The 13,909-nt window shown below is 58.5% G+C and overlaps 1 protein-coding gene across 1 annotated transcript in view; it reads left to right on the top strand.

The window, feature by feature from the left end:
• The window catches only part of LOC102418228 (sodium- and chloride-dependent glycine transporter 1-like), a gene marked incomplete at its 3' end in the record, with an annotated part of 27,399 nt that overhangs the window by 6,248 nt on the left and 7,242 nt on the right, over positions 1-13,909 (top strand). The window contains exons 3-4 of the mRNA XM_014449320.2: positions 1-113; positions 13,665-13,821. The exon at positions 1-113 is cut by the window's left edge and continues 1 nt beyond it. Coding sequence (XP_014304806.2) covers positions 1-113; positions 13,665-13,821 — 270 coding nt within the window. The remainder of the gene's footprint in view (positions 114-13,664; positions 13,822-13,909) is intronic.

The raw sequence follows: 13,909 nt of genomic DNA on the forward strand, positions 1-13,909 counted from the left end.
TTGAGGTCTGTGGCCTGAAAGGTGCTAGAAGCAGAACCTGTGATTGCGGCCTGGGACTCCAGAGCCCGAAACCCACTGCCACCATGGTGGGAAAAGGTGCCAAAGGGATGCTGGTGAGTACGGGGACCAGACTGCAGGGAGCAGGGGGTCATGAGCACTGCCCCCTCTGGGGCCTTCTGCCAGCTGCTTTCCGTATGGCAGGAAAGCCTAGGAGGCTCCGTGGGGCCCAAGTCTGGCACTGCCAGGGCTCCTGCGTGCTCAGGTTGTCCCAGGCACTGGTAGGCAGCCCCTCGCCTGGCTGGTTAGTTGGCACCACAGCTCCAAATCCACCCGTAGCAGGGCAGATTCTGCCATGGAGCCCGCGAGGAGGCAGGAGGCCCACTCCAGTCCTTTCACCAGTGACACCCTGGAGAAGGCTGTGGATCATCCTGCTGGGAGGACAGCAGAACCACTGGGCTGTCCTGGGGCTGGGACACTCCCACCCCTACCCCATCCCCACCCTCACCCCGTGCTCTGCCTCCACAGGGAGTGTTTAGTATGTGCTGATCAAGGGGTCCTCTGGCCCTGGCTGGTTTTTCTGTACTTCCACTCTGAAAAATAACAGAGAATATTTCGCTTAAGTCCTCTCCTGAGGCCTCTCAGAAAACCTCTCTCTCCCCCTTCCCCAAGCCATGGTCCTTCCTGGCCCGCTGCCCCAGAGCACAGGAGAGGTGGTGGTGAGGAGCCTTGAGAAGCAGAGGGTGAGAGCAGGGACTGGTGAGGGCTTCCGCTCACGCTGATGGGCCGAGGAGGGTGGCACTGGCAACAGGAACCAGGGAAGAGATGCCAGGTCCTACCCCAAGGGCAGTGCTTGTATTTCTTCTCTCCTGGGATCTTGCCTCAGGGACAAGCTAGACTGGGGCGCTGTCCGCTGTCCGGGGAGGGAGCTAGTGACTGAGCATGGCCCCTCCCTTAGTGCCTCCCTTTCCCACATCAATTCCTTCTGCTGCTTTTCTCATTCAGTTGAGTATTGATAGACCGAGGGTCTGTGTTGAGCCTTCCCAAAACAAGCCATCTGTCACCAAAGATTTCTGGGAGTCAACCAATCTGGTCCAAAGGAATGGCTAGGTGGTGTCCTAAGAAGCATCCAGACCTGTAGATAATTGTTGAGTTTACTAGAGGCCCGATGCACGAAATTCATGCAAGAGTAGGCCTTCCTTCCCCCAGCTGCCTACCGGCACCGGCTTCCCTCTGGCACCCAGGACCCGGGCTTCCCTCACTGCCCCAGCTTCTTCCGGAAGGATGTCCGGTCTAATTAGCATATTACGCTTTTATTATTACAGATTTGGGCCAAACTGACAAAAATTGCTGGGAAGACAAACCTCAATGGGTGGAAAAAATATTCTGGAGAATAGCAGTTTTGCAGCTTATTTTATACATTATCACCAAAGGAGGTGATGTAAGGGGGGTTACGTGAAATTCATTGGTGATAGATTAGGGAGGTGGAGAAGCTAAGCAGACGGGATAAAGAGTAAAACAGAATGGGCACAGGATAGTTAACCATTAACATTTACAGCCCACAGAGATGGTGTTTGGGAATCTGTGGTCCTGTGCTCTGTGTGGATGGATGTGCCCTGAGGGGCCTGGGAAAGGGGACGACTGACATTTCGACGGTATGTTAGCTCAGTCACAAAAAGACAATGGACAGGCTCACTTAAGGTCAAGATTCACCTTTGTCAAGGTGTGTGGGCACCAGGTGTTAGACCAGTGGCGTCAGATTGGACCTGGGTTCAGCAACCTCAGTACTTGAGTTCTGGCGAGGAAAGAATTCAGACCCAAGACTCAAACTCTACGAGAGCACTTTTATTTATAAAATCAGAGGTAGAAGAAGTAATTCATAGAAGAAATGGGCTGAGGAAAGTGAGGAAGGTAATGGCAGTGCACCTGGGGTGGGGAGGAGGCAAGGTGTAGGCTTGCTCCTGGGAGGGAGAGCCACTGGGTCCTCTGTCTTCGGAGGAGAGGGTAGGGGAGGTCCCAGGGGAAGATCTCAATAGAATATTCAGCAGCTTTCCAGGTGTGTCCTTTCAGGGTCTGGGTCTCCACTGATGATTGGTGAGCGCCAGAGCAGGGGGTCATTACCCAGCGCAGGTGGTCCTGAGGTCAGCCTTGGCATTGCTTGTCTGGTTTCGTTGCTTCTCTGGACCTGGAGCTGAAATACACCTGAGGCCTAGATGCTATCTCTAGGGAGGAAAGGTCACCTCGTGGTGAGGTCTCATCCTACAATTGTCCTTTGCTAGGCATCCCAGGCTTCCCCCCCCCCGCCCACCCCAATCCACCGTGAACTTTTGTAATCTGGGCCCATCATTCTTGCTCACCTCATGGCTGTCTAACTGCTTACCGAAAAGGAAGCTTTTAGTTAGGAATTTTTAAAAAATATATATTTTTATTGATTTCAGAGAGGGAGAGAGAGATAGAAACATCAATGATGAGAGAGAATCACCGATTGGCTGCCTCCTGCATGCTCCACATGGGGTCGAGCCTGCAACCCGGGCATATGCCCTTGACTGGAATCGAACCCAGGACCCTTCAGTCCGCAGGCCAACGCTCTATCCACTGAGCCAAAACAGCCAGGGCTAGTTAGGAATTTTTATGTTCAGACCATCCTTATATGGTTACTTTCAGGCCTCCCCTGTGCTTGTCAGGTTTACTATGTGGCCCATTTTCCGTCTACAGTGGTTCTGCTCCAGGCTCAGGGCCCTCCATCCTGCCCCTCAGGCCCGCTCTGGTCTAGTTCCCTCCTGGTTGGAACAAGTCTGAATGAACCAAGCTTCTGAAACCCTGAACTCTGGGCGCTCAGCAATGGGCTGAGGTGGAGGCCTCCTACCTGAACACTTGCTAGGGGTGGGTTTTGTGACAGAACCAAGAAAGGCCTCCGCTTTCCCAGAGAAGTCTGGGAATTGCCGTGGGCCTGTCTAGGAACTTGGAGATTCTGAGCCCCATGAAACCTAAGAAGCCCTCTGCGTACTCCCTGGCTGCCCTTCTTTCTCGGGAGTGACCCTGGGAGGACCGAGGCAATCAGGCAGGAGCGATGTGGGACCCACCATGGGCCGTAGGGAGCATGAATCACAATGTCCCAGAGCCCTTGCCAGAGCTGAGCTTCCCGGGGCTTCAGGCCAGCCTGCCTGTGGAAGGGAATGCTGCTCTGGGACTCCGTTCCCAGCACCAGGATGTGCCTAAAGATAGCTGGGGCTCGGTCTCCTCGTGCCCTCCGCCCTCTGACTTCTGCCCGCGGCTGCTTCGTTTCAGGCTCATAGCGTATGTCCCCTGGGCACCCCTGTGGTTGCTGAAATTCTATTCCTGCCTCTTTTTCAGTTCTGCTGGTGACCTTGGGCTACGCTATTTGTCTATTCTCGGGCCCTACTTTGGAACTGAGGCCTCCTCCATGCAGTGCCTCTCTCTAGAATCAGCCTCTGAGGAGCGCCACCTCTGCTAGCTAGCCGAGGGAGCTGAGCAGCACTTTATTAGGTGCTGGTTCCCCTAAGGACACATGGCTAAGGATGCGCCTTTCAGACCTGCCCCTTCTCTGGATGTCATGGTGGGGCCGGACACAGGGCGCTGAGGGCCGTCCTGGTCAGTGGGTTCTGCTGTCATCTGTGGCCTGGTGCACAGGGAGTGGGCCTCCCCGTGAGGAGGTGTCCTCATTTCCATCCACGTTTTTGTCTTTTGTTGGTGGTGGTGGTGGTCATCTGAGGATGTTTTTCCTTTGATTTTTAGAGAGAGTGGAAGGGAGGGGGAGAGACTGAGAGAGAGAAACATCGATGTGAGAGAGACACATCAATTGGTTGCCTCCCACACGCGCCCTGACCAGGGCTGGGGATCAAGCCTGCAACTGAGGTACGAGGTAGATGCCCTTGATCATAATGGAACCCAGGACCCTTCAGTCTGCAGGCTGACGCTCTATCCACTGAGCCAAACCGTCTAGGGCTCCAGCCCCTTTTGCTCTAGGTTTGGGTGTGAGGACATGGGACCGCTGGGTCTCTTCAGTGTCCACAGACATCCTGTGCCATCCTTGGAGCTTCTGCCTGGCTCTTCATGTGGCAAGTGCCCCATGGAGGAGCAAGCTGCTTCCTAGCACGTGCCCAGGCCCACATGCCTGCTGCGCGTGTCCCAGCCCCCACTCCCAGCCCAGATGGTCTCTGCCAGGCCAGCTCAGCTGCCTCCCTCACGCCTCAGCAGCTCCCAGGACAGGGCCATGCAAGAACCCAGCTGGCCAGGGTGCCTCCAAGCCTGGGAGCAGCTGGGGTGCTTAGGGGCACTGGGGGGGTGGATGGGGCGGTCCTTCCATGGAGACCTCATATAGACCTCATGCCTCTGTACACGTGGTGGTGGGGTGCTGACTGGGGCTCAGAGGACAGAGCTGGAGGAGCGAAGGCCAGGACAGGAGAGCCCCCCTGGGTCAGCTTTAACCCTGCTGCCTCGCACCAAGTACACAAGTTGGTGGCCCCAGGCCCTTCCCCCGTTCATACAGTGTCTTGGGCAGCAGAGACCTTGGGGAGCCTCTTTGGTCTCTCCCCAGAATTCACTGGTTGCTTCTGTACTGGGACAAATAAGAGCAGAGTCACCCGGGCCAGGGCCCTAGATGCCAGAGCATCTAAATTCTCCCAGAAGGCTTTGCAAGCACCACAGCTTGCCTGGGTCTGCTCCACCCTGTTCTGCTTTGACATGAGGGTTTGGATACCTCTTGTCTGCAGTATCCATCCCAGGGCCTGGCGCACAGTGCACACTCACCCAGCCCAAGTCCCGGCATGTGGCAAGTGCTCAACTAGCATAGGCTTGGGCACTCCCTTGGTAGAAGGCTGCTGCCTACTAAGCACTCACCTAGCACGAGTCCCAGCATGTGGCAGTGCTCAGCTAGTACTGCTTTGGCACACATTGGCCACTTCCTTAGTCAGAGCCTATCACACAGTAGGCACTCGTCTAGCACAGTGCCAGGCACATAGTGGGTGCTCACCCTACTCAGGGCCAGGCATACATTGGGTCATCACCTGACAGAATTTGGCACATATGGGGCACTCACCCAGTGCAGGATTTAGCATACCACAGGGGCTCGCTGGCTTGGGGCTGATACATGGTGAATGCACTCTGGCACACAATGGGACTTGGCAGTATTGGACTTGGCACACAGTGGGCACTCTCTCAACACAGGTCCTGGCACACGGTGGGCACTCTCTCAACACAGGTCCTGGCACAAAGTGAGTGCTTTCCTAGCGCAGACCTGGCATACTGTGTATTCTTCCATTGTTGGACTTGGCTCATAGTGAGCACTCTGCTAACACAGGTCCTGGCCCATAGTGGGTGCTTTCTTTATATAAGGCCTGGCACAGGAGGTGCTCTCCTAGCCAGGACAGCCTAGACGTCCAACTAGATGATCCTAGATGTGCAACTATCCTCCCCCCAGTGAAATGAACACTGTCTAGATCCGAAGGATAAGGCCTATCCTTCCTCAAGCTTCCTCCCTGGACCTAGGACCCTGCCCTCCCTTCCCCTTGGTCTCCTTCCCCTCCCCACCTGCCCTGAAACCCACCTGCCAGTCCTGTGCTCTCCTTCCCCTCATACAGCTTCCTTGAAGCTCTCCTCCCATCCCCAGCGCTTCTCAGCCCTAACTCGGCAGCACCTTCCCTCAGACTCAACGGGGCACAACAAAGCCCCTAGACTCCTGGCCCCTCTGGAAGCCTGCCCACTCTTATTAAGAAAAGTCAGAGGTGGGGGCTGGGGAGCTGGCCTCCCTAAGTGGGGCTGGAGCAGCTGGATCCCACTAATGAGGCCTCATTACGGCCAGGGCCCAGCTGGGCTGCTGCCGCCTCCTGTCCCCATGGCCAGAGCCAGAGAAAGCCATCCAGCCAGGGCTGCCTGTTCTGGGCACCCAGCCCAGGCCAGGGCAGCTAGAGCCCAGAGCCCACCCTGGGTGGAAGTGAGCATTTGGGCATCATGGGTGACTGGGCCTTCCTGGAGCCAGTGGCCCAGCCAGGGCCTTGGCCCTCAGTCTGTGCCTGCAGGAAGTCAGCGGAGCACTGGCTGCATGAGGCTGGCCCAGTGAGTGGCTGAGTCCGTGGGGTCTGAGGCCATTCTTAGAATACTTGCTTGAGCCAAGGCCGGTCCACATCTTTTTCCCCAAACTGGGGATTAAAATGTACCTACGTCAAGGGGTTGTTGGGAGGATTCAATGAGTTGACATGTATATAGTGTTTAGGACAATGCTCATAGTAAGCACTTAATATGCGTTGTCTGTTACTATTACTACTAATGCTCACGAGCTTCAATAGTGAGTGGATATTATCCCCATTTTAGAGATGAGGAAACTAAGACCAGACATGTTAAGTGACCACATGTTGGTGAGAAACTGGCAGAGCTGGGGTTGGAACCCAGGCCTATATGACCCCAAAGCCTGTATCTCCTTTTTTTTTTTTTTTAATAAATACATTTTTATTGGTTTTGAGAAAGGGAGAGAAACATTGATCAGCTGCCTCCTTCCTGCATGCCCCCCACTGGGCATGAGCCCTGACCGGAATCGAACCAGCAAACTCTAGGTGCATGGGATAGTGCTCAACCAATTGCCACACCGGCCAGGGCAGCTGTGCCCTTTTTATTTCAGTGTCATCGTGCCATGTTCCCTTTGGAGCCAACTACACTCACCAAACTCACAGGAAGGCTGCTCCTTACATCAGAATGCATTCATGCTTCCACTTGACGAATGTTTCCTAAGGTCCGACCATGTGCCCGGCCCTCTGCCAGGCGAGGAATGTCCAAGAGCTACGCCTTCCCAGGACCAGAGCTCCCGTGCCCACCTTCCTGGCCCCTGGCCCGTGTGCTCACCATCAGCTGGAGACTGACCAGCGACTGTGGCCTCAGAGAAGAGGGTCTGAGGCACATCCCACCCCAGTCACAGCGACACCTGCTGGGCTCTGCCCGCCCACGCAGCACACACTCCCAGAGCAGCACCTTGGTTCTGGGCAGCCCAGAACCAATCGCCAAGGGTCCTTATTCCACAGCCCCCTTTGTCTGGAGTCTGTGGTGACGCCCCTCCTAGCCAAGGCCATCTTCCCTCGGACAGGTGAAAGCACAGTTCCCACCGTCAGGCACAGTCTCCTACAAGAATGCCTTATCACCTCGGCTAGTTGGGGACCCCCAAGTCTGGGGCAGGGAGACAGCCCCAGGGCCTAGCAGCCCCAGCCCCCACCACTCTAAGAGGTCTGAGATGCTTTGGATGCACCTGACCACCCTACTGGAAGCCCACCAAATGCCAGGCCTAGGGGCTCAGAAGCATCTGAGCCCCGAGGCCCAGCTCTGGGCGAGAAGTGCGCCGCCCTCTCGCTCTCTCCTGAGCTCGCTCTGCCTCACTCTGTGGTTGTGAGAGAGAGAGAGTGTGTGTGTTTTGTTCCAATAACTTGCTGGGAACAAGAGAAAAACACAACAAGCCCCATGCCTCACTCTAGCTCTGGAGCACCCTCGCTGGGCTGCATGGGGACTGGCCGGAGGGGGAGGGCCAGGGGAGGGGTAGGCCGAGCTCCGGGAGGAGATGAGGTGAAAGTAATTGCTGCTGCCCAGCCAGCAGTGGGAGAGGCAGGGGATGCGCAGTGTCGCCTGGAGCTGGCAGAGGTGTGAATGAGCGGTGGAGACACGCGTGCTCCTCTCCGAGTGCTCACCCGGGATGGCCGCGGCTCATGGACCTGTGGCCCCCTCCTCCCCAGAACAGGTCAGTCACCTTCCAGAAGGTCGAGCCCTGGTGCCAGGCAGTCTGGGAGGCTGGGCTGGGGGTGGGGAGAGGGGCTGAGTGATCTGTGCCAGGGAGGGGCAGGCACAGCCAGCGGGCGAGACAGACACCAGCCAAAGTGACCCAGAAAGTTGCAACTGTGCAAAGGAGTGCAGGAAGAGTTAGCTGTGTGGTGGGGACACGGGGGAGGCAAGTGGGGGTGTGAGGGCTCCCCCAGCCCAAGGACCTGCTGAGAATCTGCTCTGTGTATCAAAGCTGCATTGTCCAAGCTCCCGGGGAGACGGACCGGAGGTGCCCAGGAATTGTACTAATCAATACAGCCCCATTGTCTGCCACGGCAGTTACTCCTATGGGAGAGGGGGTGAGGGGGCAGGGGACATGGTACATGGACTCAGTGGTGAGGGTGAGGGAGGGGACAGGGTGAAACTCAGCTGGAAGGTGAGACCCTATGGAGTGTTCACTAGTGCCCGGTAGGGTGGGTGCTGGCATGCCCTCATCCCTGGAAGTTAGGGATGGGCAGGGCTGTCAGGCACCATGGGGCTGATGGCAGCGAGGATAAGAGGACCAGGAAAGCCACCCGCCATCCTGTAGGGCATCCTAACTTGACCTTCAGGAGGCAAGAGAAGGTATGTCCTCTGGAGAGGTGTGGGTCAGTTTGGGGAGAAGCATTATGCAGAGCTGCCCTCAAACCCCAGGACTACCAGGGTCCAACACCAAGGCCACTTCCACATGCCAGCCCGCTGCCAACCAACTGGGGTGGAGACTGCCCACAGCGGCCGCCGCCTGGAGCAGGCTGCCGGGCTTCTCTGGGGCAGAGGTAGGGCCCACCCAATGCCCCCGTTCCTGCTCCCCAAGGCCTGGAGCAGAGCCTGGCATGACTGAGAGGTGTGTCTTCCGTCTGCTGCTCCCCAAACTGGCAGGTCGCTCTCTGCCAATCATGGCCCCGGGATGAAATAGCACAAGGCATGTCCTTGCCCTCTCACCTGCTGTATGAGGCCTGGACTCTGGGGGGCTGGGGGGGGGTGCCTAGAGATTACCCTGAGGTTTTCCTTGAGGAAGGAGGCACTAATCGCCCCTGTGCCCTGATTGGCCTCAGGTAGATTTTCCCATGATCCTTCCTGCTCCTCGGGCTGCGGCCCTGACTCTCCCATGCGTGGATGAGAGAGGCTGGAAGGCTCTGTCCCTGCAGGACAGGTGCTACCTGAGGGCCAGGCAGGCCCTGGACCGATGGGAGAGAACTTGGGGAGCAAGAAGCGAGGGGTGTCAGGAGGTCGCGGGCTCTTCTGAGGCCGCCGCAATTTACCGTAATGGCTGTTCTGCTTCAGTTTCCCCCTGGGGCTCGGAGAAAGTTGCCAGTGATCTGGATTTGGCTCACGGTCAGTCTGGGATGTGAGGTCTTGCCCGTTCTCCTCCGTAAAGTTTGTCTTGGATGGACTACGTCCCATGAGCAAACCCTGGGTCTGCAGAGTCCCAAACAAGCAGCCTTCGGGGTCCCAGGGGGCCCGCCCAGCCGGGCCGCTCCAGGATTCCTGCGTCCTCCGAGAGCAGGAGGGGGAGCTCACAATTCACAAAAATATCCAGGGACGCGGATCCCGGAGGGCGGGAGTCGGGAGCCCGCGCAGGGGGCTGCGGCCCAGGCTGGAAACCTGGGTTCTCTGAGTGGTGCATGGAGAGAGGAGGGGTCCATCCTGTGGGGCTGGTCACCTCTGAGGGCAGCCTTTGTAGCTTTGTTTCCTCTTTCACACTTTCCTGTCGTTTCTAATTGTGTGTGTGTGTGTGTGTGTGTGTGTGTGTTAAGCTTATAATGCTTTTATAATCTGAAAGAAAAGCAATAACATTTTTTTAAGTCTAGAAAGCTAGTGGGAACTAATGGAAAACACAGGAGAGAGTCAGAAATAGCAAAGTTCCAGGCAAGGCAGAACTACGCAGTGCTAGGTCTGCTGAGGTTGTCGTCTCTCCTGTGATTTCATAGGTAAGGCTGCTGAGATGCTGGGAGTGGAGCTGCCCTGCCCGGGGTCACTGGGGGAGCCGGCTTCAGGACGCCAGGTTCTAACCCCCAGTGCAGGGTCGGGCCCTGCCGAGCCCGGGGCACAGTGGGAGACCCGGATTCTGCCCTCAAAGCTGAACAGCCTTAATCCCAGAGGCTCATCTAGAGCAGGGAGTAAGCCGGGCAGAGGGCTATGTGAAGGACTTACGTAAGTGACTGCTGGGGGTGGGGGGCTGTTAACCGAGATAGGTCCCAAGTCCTGTGCAGGGAGGACACTGCGGCCTCAATGCCGGTTTCTATGGGGAGGGGGCATCTGAGGGTCGCGTTAGAAAGAGAGCTCCGAAGCCTGCCTTCTGCCTGGCCTGGGGGAGCCCGCTTACAAGGCAGGGTAGTCCCCATCCTGGAGACCACCCACCAGGCCAATGTGGGGGAGTCGGGGAGCAGGGGAGGGGGCTGTCCAGGGAGTCTGGGGAGGAGGTGCCCACCCGGAGGGGCCCCAGGCCACTATGGTTTAATTCACTTCCAAGGTGTGAGGAAGGGAGAGCAGTGAGGGGCAGACAGTGGGAGACGGTGACGGGCAGGAGAGGCCTGGAGCCCGGCCGGTTGGCGGGGCTGAGCTAGGATAGGCAGCCGGGCCATCAGTCTGGGTCACACCTTTAGCACAAAGGGGTTCTTTCGTGGGCAGCTTCAGGGTGGGGGACCACGGCAGTGCCAGTTATTAGTAATATCAGTGATACAGCCGTCCACCCAGCAGATCCAAAAAATGAGAGGCTTAGTTTAGAGAAGATCATACAAGGCGCAAAAAACTATGTGGCCTTGAAAAAGGCTCACCAGCCAGGGACCTCACTGCCCAGGAAGGAAGTAGCAGGAAGTCCCCAGAGGGGGGCTGGAGAAGGAAGGGAACTAGACTTCCAGGAACCACCTATCCCCACCCAGTGCGATTTTAGAGATCTCCTCCCTCTGTGTTCTTGGACAAGGGTAGGCTAGCTGTGTCCTCCCCTGAGGACTGAGCCCTCACCAGCCAAGACACCCGACCACTCCAGGTGGCTTGTGCTGGAACTGAATTCAGGGGCCTAGCTGTGGGCAAGGCTCCCAAAGGGGGGCGGGGGGGGCACACAGTGCTGAGCTCCAGGGCCAGGGAACGCCCCCCGGGACATGGGTGCTGCCTCTGCTGGGAGCTGCTGTCACCTCCTGCGGCGTGTCATTTCCCTGACCTCCAGCTCCTTCTGCACAGCTGACCCCTACTGCTGTGGGTAACTTCCCACCAGCGTGCAAGCCCCAGCTCCTCCCCCCCAACCCCCCTCCCCCCGCCTCGTTCCAGGCCCCTGTCCTGGGGGCTCCAGCCACCCGGTGTGGCAGCCTGGTTAGCGCATGATCAGTTATGTGCTGCTCATTAACGGAGCACGCTGGCTCTCGAGGGCTCAGTCAAGCGGCTGCCTGTGGCGCGTGGCTGGGAGCATCACCACCCTCCGGTCCCATCCATGCCAGGGAGGGAGCAGACCGCAGAGATCTGTCTTTTCCTGCAGCACTTGGTTGTGGGGGCTGGAGCCAGGAGAAAGGCCTCAAACCGCAAGCCTTAGGGACCTTGGTGTCTGCCAGGGGCCTTACCCTCGCCTTGCCCATGAGGCCATCCTGGACACTCGGTTGTCTCTTTTACAGGCGTAACCGCTGCCCTGTGACCCCACCCACTTACTCTGCAGCTGCCACAATCCCCCATTGTGCCCCTAAGTAAACGAGCCTTGGACAGAATGGAACTGTTACTGTAGGTCAATGTATAGGAGCCTATTTGGCTGAGATTTGTTAGGACATGAATGAACTACCCCAAGCAGGCCTCACACCCCCTGAAAAAATGCCCCTTGACCCTGCGGTATTGCTTAGGCCTGTCCCAAAGGAGGCTCTGGGAGGTGGTGACAAGCTTGGGCAGGAATCTGTGGGGCCTGTCACAGAGGGCACACTTGGGCTGTGAGCCACCGTCTCCTACGGCCAAACTGGCCTTCAAGCCTCTGCCTCAGGCTGGCCTTCCCTGACCTCACCCCACCCCGGTCCTCCTTCACGCTCCTGCGACTTGAGAAATGCCCCTTGGTGGTCAGGTTGCAGTTGCATGTAAAACGTGGTTTTTTTTGTCGTCGATGGCTGACTCCTCACTAGATTCTGGCTCTGAGTGGGTGGGGTGTCTGTTTCTTGTTTAATGCCTAGTGCCTGGTGCAGGGCCGGCACACGGCAGGTGTTAGTAAATCTCCATGGTTGCACGAACGAATCAATAAATGAATGAACGCAGGCTGAAAGACGTTGCTCCGGGTGCTTCTTGAAGGAGACCCCACAGCTCCTCAGGCTGTGCCCCAAAACTCCCAAGGGGGTGTGCGGGCCAGCGTCTCTGCTGGGGACAGTGCTGCATTAGGTCTGCAAGACAGTTGCTCCACAAGGGTGTCCACGGTGTGCAAGCCCAGAGGGACCCCATGTGCCCACGGTGGGAGCAAGGGGTGCGCAGCCGGGGCCTCCGCCGGGCGTGGGGCCCCTGGGTCTGCCTTCCCAGTGCCTGTCCCGAAGGCCCAGTCCCCCGGAGCCCTTCCTCCCTCTGCATTGTCAGTCAGTGTCAGGGTCCGCCAGCATTTCCCAGCACCGGCCTCTTTGTTTACTGGCTAACGGACGGTTGTCCTTGAATGCGTCCCTTTCAAGCCGAGGGTCAGCGTCACTGCCTGTTCTCCCTCAGAGGCCGAGCCGCTCTGTCTCTGGTCCTGGGTGTTCTCCAGGGACTCCTGCCTGTGTCTCTCCGGAGGAGAGCCCATCTCTACGAGGCGTCTCTGTCTGCTTTTCTGGTGACACGTGGGGTCGCTGAGTCTCTTAGTGAGACCCCTCGGAGCCCCGAGGCTCCGGCTCAGGGTGGCTGGGGTTCCCGCTCACCTGGGAGGCGGGAGGGGCATGGCTGGGAAAGAGCACATTGCCCCTTAGAAAGGGACTCGCAGCCACTTCCAACCCGGGTCCCAAAGGCGCTGCCGTCAGCGCGGCTGGGGTCAGCGTGGCCTCCCAGCCAGGCCTGCAGCTCCCCAGGCAGGTCTCGCGTTGCCTTGGGGCAAATCCCCTCCTCGGCCCCTCCTGACCAGCCCCCTCGTGGGCAGGGCCCCTCTCAGCTCAGGGCCCCTTCCTGGAGTCATGCCCTCTGTCCCCTAGCAGAGTGTCCTCCACGTCTGGTGTGGTGCCTACAACTCCGGGCTCCTCCCCCAGCCCCTGGCCAGCACCACCCAGCTCAGGTCAGCTTCCCCAGGGCCCCCTCCCCAACCCCGGGCAATCGAGATGGCTCCACTGGGCTCCCCGATCCTGCGTCCCAGGATGCCCTTCCCAGTTCTGGCCCAGCAGTTGCTTCCCCCTTTCCCTGCCCCACAGCCCACCCAGTGCCCCCCGGAAAGACTTCAGCTGGGGGAGGGGTCCAGCATCCCGTCCTCTGCGGCCGCCTGTCCTGGGCAGCGTGCTCAGCCTGGCAATGTGGCGGCGGCGGGTGGGGGGGCCGTCTGGACACAGGCCCCTTTGTGCCCAGCCTGACTTGGCTGCTTGGTATGAAGCTCAGCTGCTCCCAGGTCCTCACCCAGGGAGCAAAGGCAACGCTTGAGGGGCCGGGCTGGGGTGCCCCCTGCTCTAGCTGCTCTCAGTGTCTCACCTGGCAGTCACTGGCAGCAGCTCCCCAGGTGGGATGGTGCCCTGGTCTGGGTACTCGGGGGCTGGGGAGGGAAGCCCCACTTGGCGCCCTCTGGCAGCCGCTCCTCCCTGCTCTCGCTTCTGCCAGGTCTGCTGTGGCTCCCGCCAGCAGAGACGAAGCCCAGTGTGGGGGGCGGGAGCTCGGAGGGTCCATGGTGTCCCCGCTGGGGGAGGAGCAGAGGACCAGGCATGGAAGCGAATGCCTCGCTGATGGTAACTTCTTTCCTGTCCCCACAGAATGGTGCTGTGCCCAGCGAAGCCACCAAGAGAGAGCAGAACCTCAAACGGGGCAACTGGGGCAACCAGATCGAGTTTGTACTGACGAGCGTGGGCTATGCCGTGGGCCTGGGCAATGTCTGGCGCTTCCCATACCTCTGCTATCGCAACGGGGGAGGTACCCAGTGGGCACAGGGCAGGGACCACCCGCTTGGATAGCGCCCACTCACCAGGGCCCAGGCCAGCCCCCCCCCCCCCCCCCCCGG

This window comes from Myotis lucifugus, unplaced genomic scaffold, assembly GCF_000147115.1.
Source record: "Myotis lucifugus unplaced genomic scaffold, Myoluc2.0 scaffold_1117, whole genome shotgun sequence".
NCBI classification, from domain to species: Eukaryota; Metazoa; Chordata; class Mammalia; order Chiroptera; family Vespertilionidae; genus Myotis; species Myotis lucifugus.